This window comes from Pleurodeles waltl, chromosome 12 (genome assembly GCF_031143425.1).
Source record: "Pleurodeles waltl isolate 20211129_DDA chromosome 12, aPleWal1.hap1.20221129, whole genome shotgun sequence".
Lineage (NCBI taxonomy): Eukaryota > Metazoa > Chordata > Amphibia > Caudata > Salamandridae > Pleurodeles > Pleurodeles waltl.
Genome location: NC_090451.1, coordinates 696,781,740 through 696,795,721, shown reverse-complemented (window position 1 = coordinate 696,795,721; position 13,982 = coordinate 696,781,740). Strand labels below are relative to the sequence as shown.

The 13,982-nt window shown below is 44.4% G+C and overlaps 1 protein-coding gene across 1 annotated transcript in view; it reads right to left on the bottom strand.

The window, feature by feature from the left end:
- The window catches only part of CHRNB1 (cholinergic receptor nicotinic beta 1 subunit), a 46,623-nt gene extending 32,701 nt beyond the window's left edge, over window positions 1–13,922 (bottom strand). Inside the window, exons 1-2 of the mRNA XM_069215590.1 lie at window positions 13,823–13,922; window positions 3,907–4,046 (exon numbers count right to left, since the gene is read on the bottom strand). Coding sequence (XP_069071691.1) covers window positions 3,907–4,046; window positions 13,823–13,874 — 192 coding nt within the window. The 5' untranslated portion in view covers window positions 13,875–13,922. The remainder of the gene's footprint in view (window positions 1–3,906; window positions 4,047–13,822) is intronic.
- Between the last annotated feature and the right edge of the window lie 60 nt (window positions 13,923–13,982).

The following is a 13,982-nucleotide window of genomic DNA, read 5'->3' as shown; positions in this document are numbered from 1 at the left end:
ACAATGCTAATAGCTCTAACTCGAGCAGATGCGAGACCCATTGCATTGCAAATGCTTGTTAGCCTCACTCATGACTTTTCAACTACAGAAGTACTTCAGCTGGCGTCCAGATCCCAGAGCACTGATAGTAAATGGGTTAACTCAGAACTGGAGGGGATTGACGGGTTATACATTTCACCCTTTCCCAGAGAATCACAGGTTGATATTGGGGAGGACACAGATTTGTCATGTGGTTTTAGTGACTCCATTTCCGAGGAAACACACTTGGGCCCATATTTATACTTTTTATAGCGCCGCATTTGCGTCATTTTTTGGCGAAAAAGCAGAGCAAACTTACAAAATGCAATTGTATTTTATAAGTTTGCGCCACTTTTGCGTCAAAAAATTATGCAAATGCGGCGCTAAAAAAGCATAAATACGGGCCTTGGTTTCCAATGATACTGAGGTAGGCATGGGAATGGAAGCGTGTGAATCCGGCTTCCAAAACGTTGTTGGTAGGGTTAAACGGGGTAGAGTATCCTTTACTAGAGTCAGGCATGCTCAATCTTTTTCTTTGAAAGATCTCAGGGGATCTGGAGCTATCCTAAAGTCCTTTGAAGTGGACTAAGCTCTGGGCTGTGGTGGGGGGGTCAGTAGAAAGAGGGGCCTTTGAAGTATAGGGACTGTCTTTACCTACTTCCCGCTCCATTCTGCCAACGAGAAGTGATACCTCCAACATGCAGAGTATGGAAGGCTCTCCTGTTTCTTACTTTGTAAAAGGGCTCCCTGACAGTGAGCTCCCATGCACACTCCTCATACTGACGGACAATAAAGTGTACGTGGCCTGACCAGTTTTGGAGGGTTACACAAAATGTCAGAAACTGCCTTAAACCTGTCCCAGAGGTGGCCAAGTAAAATATACACTGTGGTCTGCAAAACATAGATAAACATTGTGTAGAAACCCTGTCACTGTACCAGTATTCTCATATAGTACTGTTATAATCCATCATTCAGGGTGAATCAGAATTAAGGATTTCTGATTGCTGCCTGCCTTCCAGGTAGGAACCACATGGGCAAGCCCAATGCTTGGAGAGCTGTAGACTGCCTGCAGTAACAAGGATCTGCCTCCTGGAGAAAAAGGAGATCTGGACTTCATCCTCCAGAGGAAAAGCCTACCTCGTGGCGCTATCAGCCAAGCTGCAGGGTGACTAAAGAGTTCTGAAAGGGACACGCGGACGGATGTAGAAAACATTTTTATGGTTGCATACTCTCAAATTCAGAGTTTGAGACCACAAAATGCTTTTTCTAATGTACTAAACCGTTTTTACCATTCAATAAACATTTACCAACTCCTAAAGTGGATTTCAACACGATGGCAATTCGGTATGTGGAAAGGGCGTGTTGTGGACGTCCCTTCTAAATCTCTAATCAGTAGTTGATATATCAATGTCTTGCGACCATGATCCAGTTACAAATCATTGAAAAGTTGCCGTCCCAGAGTCTGAAAGTTTACCTCTGTCATTGTTGCGACTTGTCAGCGCCTGCCGAGTTTGGAACCTTATGTTTCAAAGGGTTAAAGGTCTGAAACTGTTATTCAAGAGAAGGTAGTTTGATCTCTGTAATCACCTTCTTCTAGGAGGACTCCACCATCAGTTTTACAATTTGCACTAACTGTGCAAATATGGGAACATAAAAATGTATAAAGCCAAACTGACATTTCCTGTGAGAATGATTCCAAATTGGTTCCTCTCAATGTATCAGTGACTAAGTCTGCAAGCCAGAGTGGTTCTGACCTGTTAGAATTAAGATGACATTTTATCCAGAGAGGTTTATCCTTTGTACTTCTGGTGGTGAGATACATATTTTTCCAAACACTCCATGACCATGTGGTCTTATCATTTATATACTGCTAATATTCCAGAAAGCCATTGCGTGGACTCCGGGTGTCCCTGGCTCTGGAACATACTCGACTTAAGTCCGAGGACAGATACTAAATACATACCTTCCAGGAAAGGCCTGCACACTGAAATGTCTGGCTCACTAACAACTGATTTCCACACAAAAGATGCAGCAACTCAACAATATCAGTCCTCCAAGGGGGACTTTCCTTCCGAACATACGTACTTTGGGTTACCCTAGCAACCTGTAAAGACTGAAGGGCGACATGTCTAACTTTATAAAACTTTACAGAAGTCGGACTGTGTTGCTCAGTACCCCTTGAAGTTCTCAATATTGAACATAAGTGTGTGTTATAAATAAAATAACCACATAGGAATCCCGGCTTGCTTTGTTATTTTCCTTCTAACAGTTGTAGAGAACTCCTGTGAAGTTCATTCTAACTTTATAATGCTGCGGAGGATCCCTTACTACTGGAAGAAAGGTTACTTAACTCTAGTTCTTCAGCCAGAGTATTCTCTCCAGATTCTTATGTGACTACACTCACCACCAAGTTGGACCATGGGAACACCCTCTACGTCACATCACCAAACAACTCTAGAGAACTAAACCTTCCACAACTCAGCAGCCAGATTCATCCTCAACCTCTCACAGAGAAGTAACACCACACCACAGGGAACTACACTGGCTTCCGATACACAAACGTGCTCAATTCAAACTCTTCACACACACAATCAAGGCACTCCACAACTCGGGCCTCACCTACGTGAATAGTTGCATATCCTTCCACCAATCATTAGGAGACCTCCGCTCTTCATAACTCCTACTTACGCACATCCCAAGCGCACACAGAACCAGATCCCGAGAACGGGCTTTCTCTTACATCAGCTCCTAAAACATGGGACGACCTCTCACTCCACATCAGGGCCTCCAACTCCTCTCTTCTGGAATTCTACAAGAAGCTGAATACCTGGCTTTTCAATTAACCAACCTACCCTAGGCAGCGCTAGGCCCGCACACCTGTTCAGCGCCAGGATAACCTCGCGGGTGACAGCGCACTTTACAAATGCAGATAACGTAACACAACCTTTGCTTCCTCCCACATACTGGAGGCAAGAATTGAGAATGTGAGCTGTAAACCAAACTGTGATTGCTGATTTGGTATTGAATATTATGTCAAGGTGTATTGCCAAGTGACCCTCACATAATTTAAAGAAAGAAGAGTAAATTCCTCTCAATGACATCGGCCTAAATAGCGCATTCTTGTTGGCTCTGAGAATTTACTGAAACGAAACATTTGCAAATTTGAAGATTAAAGTAAAACAAACAAATAGGATTCAAGGTTCTGGTTGTTTACTGGTAACTCTTCTAAGGATATAAATCTTTTGATTATACAAATGCTGAAGAAATGTTGTTGCAGGTATGTTACTTCCACTTCTTTCCCACTAATGTGTTTGCAGCTTTCTTACCTTAATATATGAACTGGGCTTACTCCACGGCCGGCTTTAGCGGTGGTGATGCCCGGTGGACTATCTTTTTTGGCACCCAACTGACCTCCTCCTCCTCAGATTCCCTCACAATCACCTGGCAAAAGTGCCCCTCACCTCTCCATAGCGCCTCTCTCACACAGCCATTTCATTTTTTTCTTTTTTAAGCACTGGTGAAGGCTGGCTTTACTAATCCCCTCAGCTATCCACATAAAATGCAGATCTTTTTCTTTGCAGCAAGCATATTAACCCTGTGCACTACTTTATGGCAAGTCAAAACTGCCACCAGAGAAAACACCATCTCTCTGTCTAGCAGGAACATTAATCACAAGAGTTATCTTGACATTTTAATTTCTGCCTAAAAGCTGGACACACAAGGAACTCTACAGCAGGTGCCTTTAAATATAAGTCATACCTAAACACAGCGCCCCCTTTTAGGTCAGTGCGCCCCTCCACGTCTTTGCCCAGTGTGGCCGCACCAGTTGCACCGCCCTAATGCCAGCCCTGGCTCACTCTGACCATTAAGTGTCGAAACTTCACTTACCAAGCTGATGAGATGGGACAGGGTCATGCCTATCCGCACCAGTGCCTTCTCATGGGCCGTCTTAACCGGTCTCACATACACGTTGTAGTCCTTGAAAAGTGCTGCCAACAGCTTTGCCTCTCCCTCCAGGGCCTTGGTGCCTAGGGGTTTTGGGGGGGAAGAGATAGCTTTAGCAAAGGGGCTGAAACCCATGGACATCTGTTTGTTTATCCTTTTATTGAATAAATAATTGGGGAAAGTCCTTTTTAACAAAAATAGATCATCAGCAATACACAATTACAGTTTTTAAGAACAAACATGTTTATCACCCAGTGTTTTAAGTTTCTACAATCAACATTTTAATTTTGCAGCGTCTTACAAACCTTGTTCTTACGCTAAGGTAACTGAGGAAAGCTGCAAAGTAAATAAAATAAAAAATAACTCCCTTTTAGTTGTTCTTAAACTACACTTAGAATTAGTTGCAGGTGGAGAATTCTAAGACCTTAACACATAGCCGAATTCAATAGGAAATTACTCAGATTATAAATTGTGCAGCGTTTACAGACATTTTATTCACTGACAACATGTCAAACTTTCAGTGGGACTGCCTTTTTTCGAAAGCAGAGCTTTAAAAGAATTAGGAGTTGTCAGTTTGAGCAGCTGCTACCCCAGGCCTGCACCTAGTTCCCTCTGGCACCCCCTGTGCATTTGTTTATGTACTCCCTAGTGTAATATAAGCAAGGTGGCATGTTGTGAGACATCCATATTATGCAGTAAAATGTGACATAGAAAAATGTATACTTTTTAGGTCTTGTGTCGATCAAGAGCTATTGTTTTATAGAAACCAAGAAAACAATTCACAGGGGCTTTCAGTCATCCCTCTTCAACCACTCGTCTGTAATGCTGTCAGTCACAGTTTGCTTCCACCCACCCCAGCATAGGACCGCGCGTTCCCCATTCAGCCACTGGCTCCCTTCTGTGTGAATGGCAGCATTTGGCTGCAGCACAATGTCATTATCCGCACAGAAAAGTAGTCCCCTTCAATGCAGGAACAATATCTGCTTTATTATTTCTTTAAATATATATATATAGATATTTTTTTATTTTCCTTGGTGAGGGCCTGGCAGCGTTCTGCACACTGCTAACGAGGCGCTTGATAATCTATCTAAATTTACTGTCATGGTTTGGATACCTTGTGTTTGTAACATTAAATTTGCCCTATGCTAGCTTGTTTTATCATTTTCCTTTCTTTCCTCTTTGGAGTGGGGTTGCTGCAGGGTAAAAAGGCCCGCGAGTCATGCGTGCTGCACGCGCAAGAGTTCCCTGGTCTACCATCTTGCATTGTTCACTGAGAGTCCAGTCTCATGGTGCACGTCCCGAATGTGCACGCGGCCGAGGGACTGTATGTATGGGTTTGCACCTATAAACCTGCTTACTGGGGCCAACGGAACAGTTACTCAGGTTGTGTCTGTTCACAGCAAAACAATGAATGACTTGATAACAAGAGACTCTTGTTTTCAAGAAAATTTGTCAAATTATGACCAATTTCAATTCTTTAATATTAGCGCAAATTTTCCTTCTGACGAGGACATACCAGTCTTCGATTTTCCTTCACAAGAAAGGAGCAGATATCTTCAGATGGTGTCTCCATAACTTCGTTGATAGTTTTGTATCTACTTCTGAACTCAAAGTAGCCTCCTCCATGAAGAACAAGTATGGGTATTGGAAACGTATTGGCCAGATTTTCAATCGATGCAGGAAAACCCTATCTGATTGGGAAAGCAGGCTCCCTTCATAGGCAGAGGCAGTGAGGAGGTGGGCATTAAACATAGCAGAAAATGTAGGCATAGTGATGTGAATAAAGAACCTAGGGCCTGATTTAGATATTGGCTGGTGGACGGGTTACTCCATCATAATGGTGATGGATTTCCCATCAGCCGAAATCTAAATCCCGTAGGAAATAATGAGATTTAGATTTTGGCGGGCGGGATATACATCACTGTTGTGACGGAGTAACACGTCTACCAATATCTAACTCATGCCCTTAATTAGACTAACTCTTTAACCTGGAGATAGACCAAAGAGTTTGCACATCCTATGGTGCACACAGTGGACACATAGGGCCCTGCTCACAAACTGCATTTTGTAGTACTTTAGGAGCACCATGATAGTACTAATGAATACTATTCACAAGCCTGTGAGTGTGAAACTCCACCTCCTCCTCTCATACCTTTCTATGGGTATATACACACACATGTAAGTTTAACACTTTGTAGTAAATGTGGGAGGGACCAGGAGAGTGGTTAGAAAATGGGAAGTGCTTGCTACATAATAGGTGGGGTTTAGGGGGGAGTAAGCAGGGTGGGGGGGATTTAAGGTTTGGTTTCGTGGTGAACAGACGTCTAAAGTTACTACTGACAAAGGGGCCCAAAACCGAGGTAAAATGTTAACCTTTATTAAAAAATGATTGTAACATTTTGTTTTCTAAAAATGTAATTAAATTTTGAATTAATTCAATACATCGCTTGTAATAATTGTAACACATATTAAAAATATACATTTGTTTTTTTACGTTTGGTGGAAAGTGACATTGAATATAAAGGGGACAGATTTGGTAACTGAATCCAGAAATAGTCCAAGATGGATGGCAGTTCCTCACCAAGTATTCAGATTTGGGAAAATAGTGAATTTGATCTACTCTGAAAAGCAAGCAATTGGTGGCTCATCAGTATACTGCCTGAAAGGTTTAGGGATGCAATACACAAATGAATGGATGTAATTTTGCATATATATAAAAAAAAAATCTATTGGCCAAACATTAAACATTGAGGTGACTAACTCGAACCACGTGTTTTCAAAGTACCTTGTACAGGTGAAACTTTGATTATACCCTTGATGAAAAGATTCATTCTCAGGTGCATTATATCAGACTGAGGAATACATTTCCATCTCTTTGACAAGTAAACAATTACACAAGTTGATAAATGTGTGCGATTTGGTTAGAGAGTTAACAGAACACTACCCAACCTCTCCGGGTGTATCAGCAGTAAAGTGTGCTACACCCTGGACCCTTCCCAGGGGCCTCAAGAGCAGCTGCTAGACTGGCCTTGCCCTTTCCATCCTGGTAACTTTCACACTAGGGCACCACACTAACATCATTTGTAATGCTTACAGTGTGTTACAGAACCCCCTCATTTACTACACAACTTTTTTGCACAACTCACCAACACTAAGATGTTTTCCATAAAAGACTAATATCTATTTTTACAAAATGTATTAAAGGTAGATTGGCTGCACACAGAAATGTATTTTCAAAAAATGTGTGCATCTGGAGGTTAAATGTAATTAGCAGAAAAATAAAATAATTTATCAGAATGAAATTCCTACCTATGGAAGAATCCTATGTGGTCCTAAGATCCAATATATTATATAATAATCTGTAATTACTGCTCTGATGTTGAACATCTGGGCAATGTTTAGGGCCAAGAGGCCCTTAAAAATGTAAAGATGCAGAATCCATTCTTCTCAATGTCTTCTGGTGATGTAAATACCTTATTATATTTTTCTCAGCATTCAGAAATCTACATGTTATCGTTCTTGTGAATTATGTCACTAGTAAAGAGACCTTAACGAGTGGTGTAACAAATCAAAATTAAAATTCCAGTAGAAATCCAGTTGATGACATCTGCAGTTGTAATGGACTATGATCCATCCAAAGAACAGACTCCATACTAGGAGATTTGTGGAAAACAGGTTAATTAGCACTGGTTTACCCTTCATCACCACCAAACTCTCTCCCCTAGTAAAGAAGAACTGTTTTTAGTCTCTTCAAAGAGGTTTATTGCTTCTCTAGACAGCTTTCACCATCTCATAATAGGTTCAAAAAGGCATCCTTTGGCATTTCCTTGAGACAGTTCTCAAATATTCATTTATTATTCATGTACCACAATTATCTGACCTGCTATGTCAGGAACACTTCAAAATTGATCGCAAGAGGTCACTGTGGGTTTCTTGGCCTCATAAAAGGGATATCTTGTCCCGTTGATCAGGCCCTGTTCCACCCCCGTCCATACCGAGCTAGGTGAAGAGGAACATCTCTTAGCATCCAGGATTTTATTGTTACTTTCTCTGTCTGCCAAGTTCGAAGTGCAGTTCTCCATCACAGGATCTTCAGTGACATGTAGGCATTGAAAAGCTTAGCGCATCCACAAGATCTCAAAACACATTTTCAATACGAGAGAACACAAAATTAATATCCTTCTCTTTCTCAGTTAACACTCGGGCATTAATATGTTCGTGAGCCTCCTACGACGCTGAGCTGTCACTTAAAGGGAATCTTGTGCATTGGATTCCCTGTTTCCAGATGATCACACTGTTGAGGAAGTTTTATTTACCTGAAAATGTCAGACTGGGCACTCGAAGACGAAAGCTAGGCAGAAGTTCCTGAGTCTCACGGATAGAGTTCCCTTAGTAAACTGATGCGACCCCACTGCGACCCATTCCTCACTCATTTGGGTCACCCTGGTTACATCTTCTTTGCTGCAATGGGGACCAAATTGGTCCTGTGACCCCTCAAAACCTTCAATGGACTCAGCCAATGCTGGTGATCCCAAAGTGTGCATCCTGCCTTGCGTGCACCTCCTATCTCAGACTCTCTATTCTTTTCTACTAGGTCCCCAAATGCGTTAATGAACACGTCAGAACTTGGAAAGGCGCTTTCCTGAAGAGGAATCCAGGTGTGTGTGGCCTTTTGGCGGGCTTTGGTATAATTTATCCTCTCTTTCTGTTCCATGTTTGCTCGTTCCATTTGTTTTTGCACCGGGTATGGTTTTTGCACCGGGTATCTATTTTACGGTGTCTAAAGACATTTTTGATCCCAGCAAGTCAATCTCTGTATGAACATAATCCGTGGTAGTGAGACAGACCCTCTTGGGGCTTCCTAAATAAGGGTGAGTAAGGCAGCTCAAAGTACCCCGGAAGCAGTGTGTGTTTTGTTAATTTCTGCACGATTCAGAAGGCTTATACCCTCCTGGGCCTGTGGAAACCCCAAGCAATCCTCAGGAAATTTACAAGGATGAGACTCCAGCTTGGGACAAGTGCCCGGGAATCAGCAAACTTCGGCTTCAGAAGTACATTTTTTCCAAGAAAATCCAGTGGAAAACCCTTGCTCGCCACCTTCCTACCCCAGACACTCCTAGGCTGCTTGTACACAGGGGTATGGATCCTCAAACGATTATCATGGCTGCAGGGTGCCTACAACCCTGGCCTCAAGTTTTCTATTGCTCTACAAATAGTTTTCACTGCTTCCTATGCATTAGCAACATTTCCACAATCTGGTAATGCAAAATATCAGGGAATAGTAGTAAGGACGAAAAAACAAGAGTGGGCGCATGAATGGGAGTGACAATAGAGATGGGAAGAAGTAGGAAAAATGGAAATAATGTTGAGAGCAGCAGAAAGGAGACTGATAAAGAGCAGAGATGAATAATATAAAAGGTAAAGAAATCTAAAACTATGTGCTCCATAGGTGTGAGCTCTTGGGTTTTAGAAGTCGCATGAGACTGCTGGAGAGGGAATGAGACTGCATTAGCATAAACTCAGGGGAATTAAAGTAAGGTACAAGTGCACGGAACGGAGTAAAGGCCTAAAGCGATAAAAAAGCGGGTGCGAGAGGAATAAAGGTGGAGCGTGCTGCCCAGAGAGAGAAAACATGAGTAAAGACAAAACGCAGGTAAGGCGTAAAGATGGAACGGAAGGAAATCTGAGGTGAGCCGAAGTAAGAGTGGATCAGAGAGAACAATGAAGGAAGAGACAGTAGGTATAGAATAGGAAGAGAGGGTAAGTATGGAATAGGAAGAGAGGGGAAGTATGGAATAGGAAGAGAGGGTAAGTATGGATTAGGAAGAGAGGGTAAGTATGGAATAGGTATAGAGGGTAAGTATGGAAAGGAAGAAAGGGTAAGTATGGAAAGGAAGAAAGGGTAAGAATGGAAAGGAAGAAAGGGTAAGTATGGAATAGGAAGAGAGGGTTAGTATGGAATAGGAAGAGAAGGTAAGTATGGAAAGGAGGAAAGGGTAAGTATGGAATAGGAAGAGACAGTAAGTTTGGAATAGGAAGAGAGGGTAAGTATGGAATAGGAAGAGAAGGTAAGTATGGAAAGGAGGAAAGGGTAAGCTTGGAATAGGAAGAGAGGGTAAGTGTGGAAAAAAGTGGATGGAATAGAAGTAAAGATGGGAAGAACAGAAGGAGTGGCTTCCGGTCACTGGAAGTAGAATGGAGGACTCCAGCTAGAGTATGGGCACCTGGGAAGGAAGGAGTCATAAAAAGCCAGTGACAGGACATAGTGGAAGGAGTACAGGAAAGACGAGGAGAAGAGAGAGGGGTTGGGAGTCAGTAGAGGACCCTCTGCCCTTTTCTTTATCACTGATATTGCTCATTTCAGTCTTGGCTGCACCTGAGAAGAGAGAGACTTCCATTTCTAGCTTACTTTTGTGAGTTTTTGCTGCAAGTATTACCGTGGATTGACACTTTAAGGTGAGCGAGGGCTTGTACGCCAGACCTGATGCTATTGTGAGCCACGGAGGACAGTGCAACCCGTTGCAGCAGCAGCATCAAGTGGCCACTGAGCAACTGGGTGGAGGTGGGAGGATCTCTTGAGTACAGCACAGGTTTGCCCTCGCTGAGCCGCACGGGCAGGTAAGTCTTGTTGGCTGGACGTCCATGGAAGAATGTCCACAGGCTTGCTGACACTCTGCAAAGAGGCTTAAATTGGACCATAAACAAGGTTAGGAGATGCATGCTCCATCATGGGGGAGAAGCCCATGTAGGTGCATGATCTATAGGCTAGCAGAAACTCTGTGGCCAATAGGTCTTACCTGAATGCAACAATCTACAGAAGATTGGGTTACCCTCCCGGGACACTGTGGGGGATCCCAGGCATGGCAGGCGCAGGCCTATGCTCCTATTGCCTGTTTGCATTCATTTGGTTCATGGTAATATAATGATTGGCATCAGTTAGCAAAGTCATCTGAGGCCAGTGAGGATGGTTGTTTTTGCAAACATTTGAAGAATCTTGCAAAGAAGAGGAAAGCAGTGATGGTGAATGTGGAGGGAAGTGTGCAGAGTTGTAGTGCTGTGAGCTCCACTCCCAATAACTTCCCCAAGGAGCATAGCACTCCCATTACCCAACAAACAAGCAATGGCAAAGCCAAGAGGTCTCACTTGTATTGTGTCTGTAAAGTTTTGTTAAAAAGAGTGAAAGATAAAAACAGTTCCAAATATTGGATGAGAAGCAAACACGTTTCTCATGGTATCTCAAAACTGTGAATTGGATTCAATGTTTTCAGGCTTGATAAATGGCACAGTTTATTTGTGTTAACTTTTCTCTCCAGAATCTCTAATCAGAATTTTTTTTAAAAACTCAAAAAAATCGGTGGGTTTTCAACCAATGTCCTAGTAGAATTGGGATGAACTGCACCAAATTGGACTCCTTTTTTTAGGAATGTGTTTGCGGGGCATATGCAACCTCCTGGGGTGATTTCAGCCTGCTCGCTCTATGCAATTTCAAGAATGATTAAATTAACACCATACCTCTTAAAACTAACAAGCCAGCAGAGAGGTGGTGTGCCTAAACTTAAGTCATACCTGGCAGCGTCGTATTTTCTCCAGCCACGGTGACAACCCTAAGTACTGTCCTGTCTGTCCTGCGGCTTGTGCGTGTTTCCGCCTGCTCTCTGTGTTGTGCTCTGTGCCTCAGTGCCCCTGTCTGTTCTGTCCCCTATTACCGTCTGTGCCCGACTATCTTTGCCACTGAGTGCCAGCAGGGCTTAATTTGTGAACGAATAAGTGCAGGCGCTAAAGCTTTCGGTCAGAAGCCCATGACCAGCACTATTACAGGTCTTGATGCCACCCCAAGCCTCTTTAATCCACCACCAGACACTCCCTGCCTCATCATCTCTTATACATCTCACTCATGCAGCACCAGTGTGCCCTCCCTGTAACTACCAGCTCAAATGATTTAAGTGTGGCAGCCCTGCTCTCTTCCACTGCTTGTTCTTGTGAGTGCTGTGTGCGCCCTCTAGGGGGCCCAGCCTGCCAGTGCCAATCCTGCCCATCTTGTGAACCCATCCTCCTAGTGAATGGACCTACCGCAGGGCCTGTCTGTCTTGGGCGGTGATTAACCAAAATCCCGGGGGGAGGAAGTGACATCATACACCCTTTGACCTTAATGATGTCACAGGAAGTGCGGTCACATGATCCTAACAATCATGACATCACAATACGTGCACCCACTCTCACCCTGATTCCCTCATTTGCAGTCTCTTGCTCACTGTTACTCACTTTAACACAAACATGCTATCTCATATACTAACATACATGCTCACACATCAGGCTCTGTCACCCAGACTCTCTCTCACACACATGCACTCACATGACATAAACTGAAAAGTATTTTCATTTACTGACCTAAGATGCCAGTGAAGGTTCCGTTCCAGACCCGGCTGCTCCACTTTATTTTTTAATCACATTAATAGTGAACGAGAGATTATAAACCACTATTATTGTAATAAAAACATGAACAGAGACGAGGCTGAAGCCTGACCCTGGCAATGCAGCCACCACTGTGCTTTTGGCAATAACTGTTCCACCCCTGAGACCAGGGGTCGCAAAAGGCAGTGCCAGGGATTGCAAGGGGCAAGTTAGGGGTTGCAGCTGCGACCCCTGGTGACCCCTAAATGAGTCCACGTCTGTACCTTCTTTGCAGGTAATATGATACCTGAAACAGGGGCATAGCCTGGTCAATGAGATTGGGGGGAGTGGGGTGAGCTCAAGATTCCCGGACAATAATGCTGGGGTATCCTTTGAAAATACATTATATGAGAAGCTCAACACGAGGGGGCTTAAGGCGCAGTGAGGATTGTCAAGATGACAAACACAATGGGGCATATTTAAGCGCCACCAGTGCCACCTTAGTGCCGCCATAGTGTCATTTTTTTCACTCTAAGGCAGCGCTAAACTGGCATTTTCCCCGTGCCATATTTACAAAGTGGCGCAATGCATGCATTGCACCACTTAGTAAACCCTTGCGCCACATTATGCCTGCGCCAGGCATAATGTATGCAAAGGGGACGTTCCCCCGCTAGGGGGGGCGGGAAAAAATGGCGAAAGGAAATCTAACAGATTTCCTTGCACCATTTTTTGCTGCACTTTTAATGCCTGCACAGAGCAGGTGTTAAAAGGGGGCACACCATTATTTATAATGGGCCCCTATAGCGCCTCCTGTGGAGTACATCAATAGCATAAAAAATGATGCTACTGCCCCTTACCCTGCGGCATGGTGCGCCGTATTTTAAAAACAGTGCACACATGGTGGCGGGGCACTAAAGGATGCATAACACCCCCACACCTCTCCACCCCCAGCTACGTCCCTGCCTGTGTGTGCTTCTCACTGAGTTGTGTGCCCTCTGCCTCACCACACCCCCGTGAACCCCGTATCACGCCTATCTCTGTGCCCTCTGCCCACCCCTTTACACCATTCAATGAAGTGGTCCTGGCCTCCCTGCTGGTTGGCACCGGCCCTCCCTGGCACCCGCCCAGAGGCCCCCGCTCACTCCTCGAGCACAGATCCGACCTGGAGGGAGCCCGGGGTAGTTGTGAATGAACCTCCGCCCTCCTCCACCGGTGTTCGATCTTCTGTTTTTGTTTACACTCGGCTGGTTTTAATGGCATTAGGCTCTTCCATTGTGAAGCGCTGTAAGGCCTCGAGCCATGTTGGCGCTATATAATAAAGTTATTAAATACCATAACTGAGGAAGGAAGCGACAGACACTGTCGTCTCGGATAGTCACTAACCAGCAGAGGGGACCCACCGCTGGACTCATCCGGCCACATTCACACGTGCCCCGGTGCCAGGCGCACATACCCAGACCCCACCTACCTGCTAGCGCCCCGAGGCACAGCGCCAGCGTGAGCAACGCACGCCCCGCCATGACTGCCCGGCCTTCCTCCGGTCTCTGGGCGCTCCAGACCCGTTCCCACCGTGCACTTCCTGGGGGTCGGGCCTCCAGGCACGGTCAGTGGCCGCAGCTGCTGCCCCC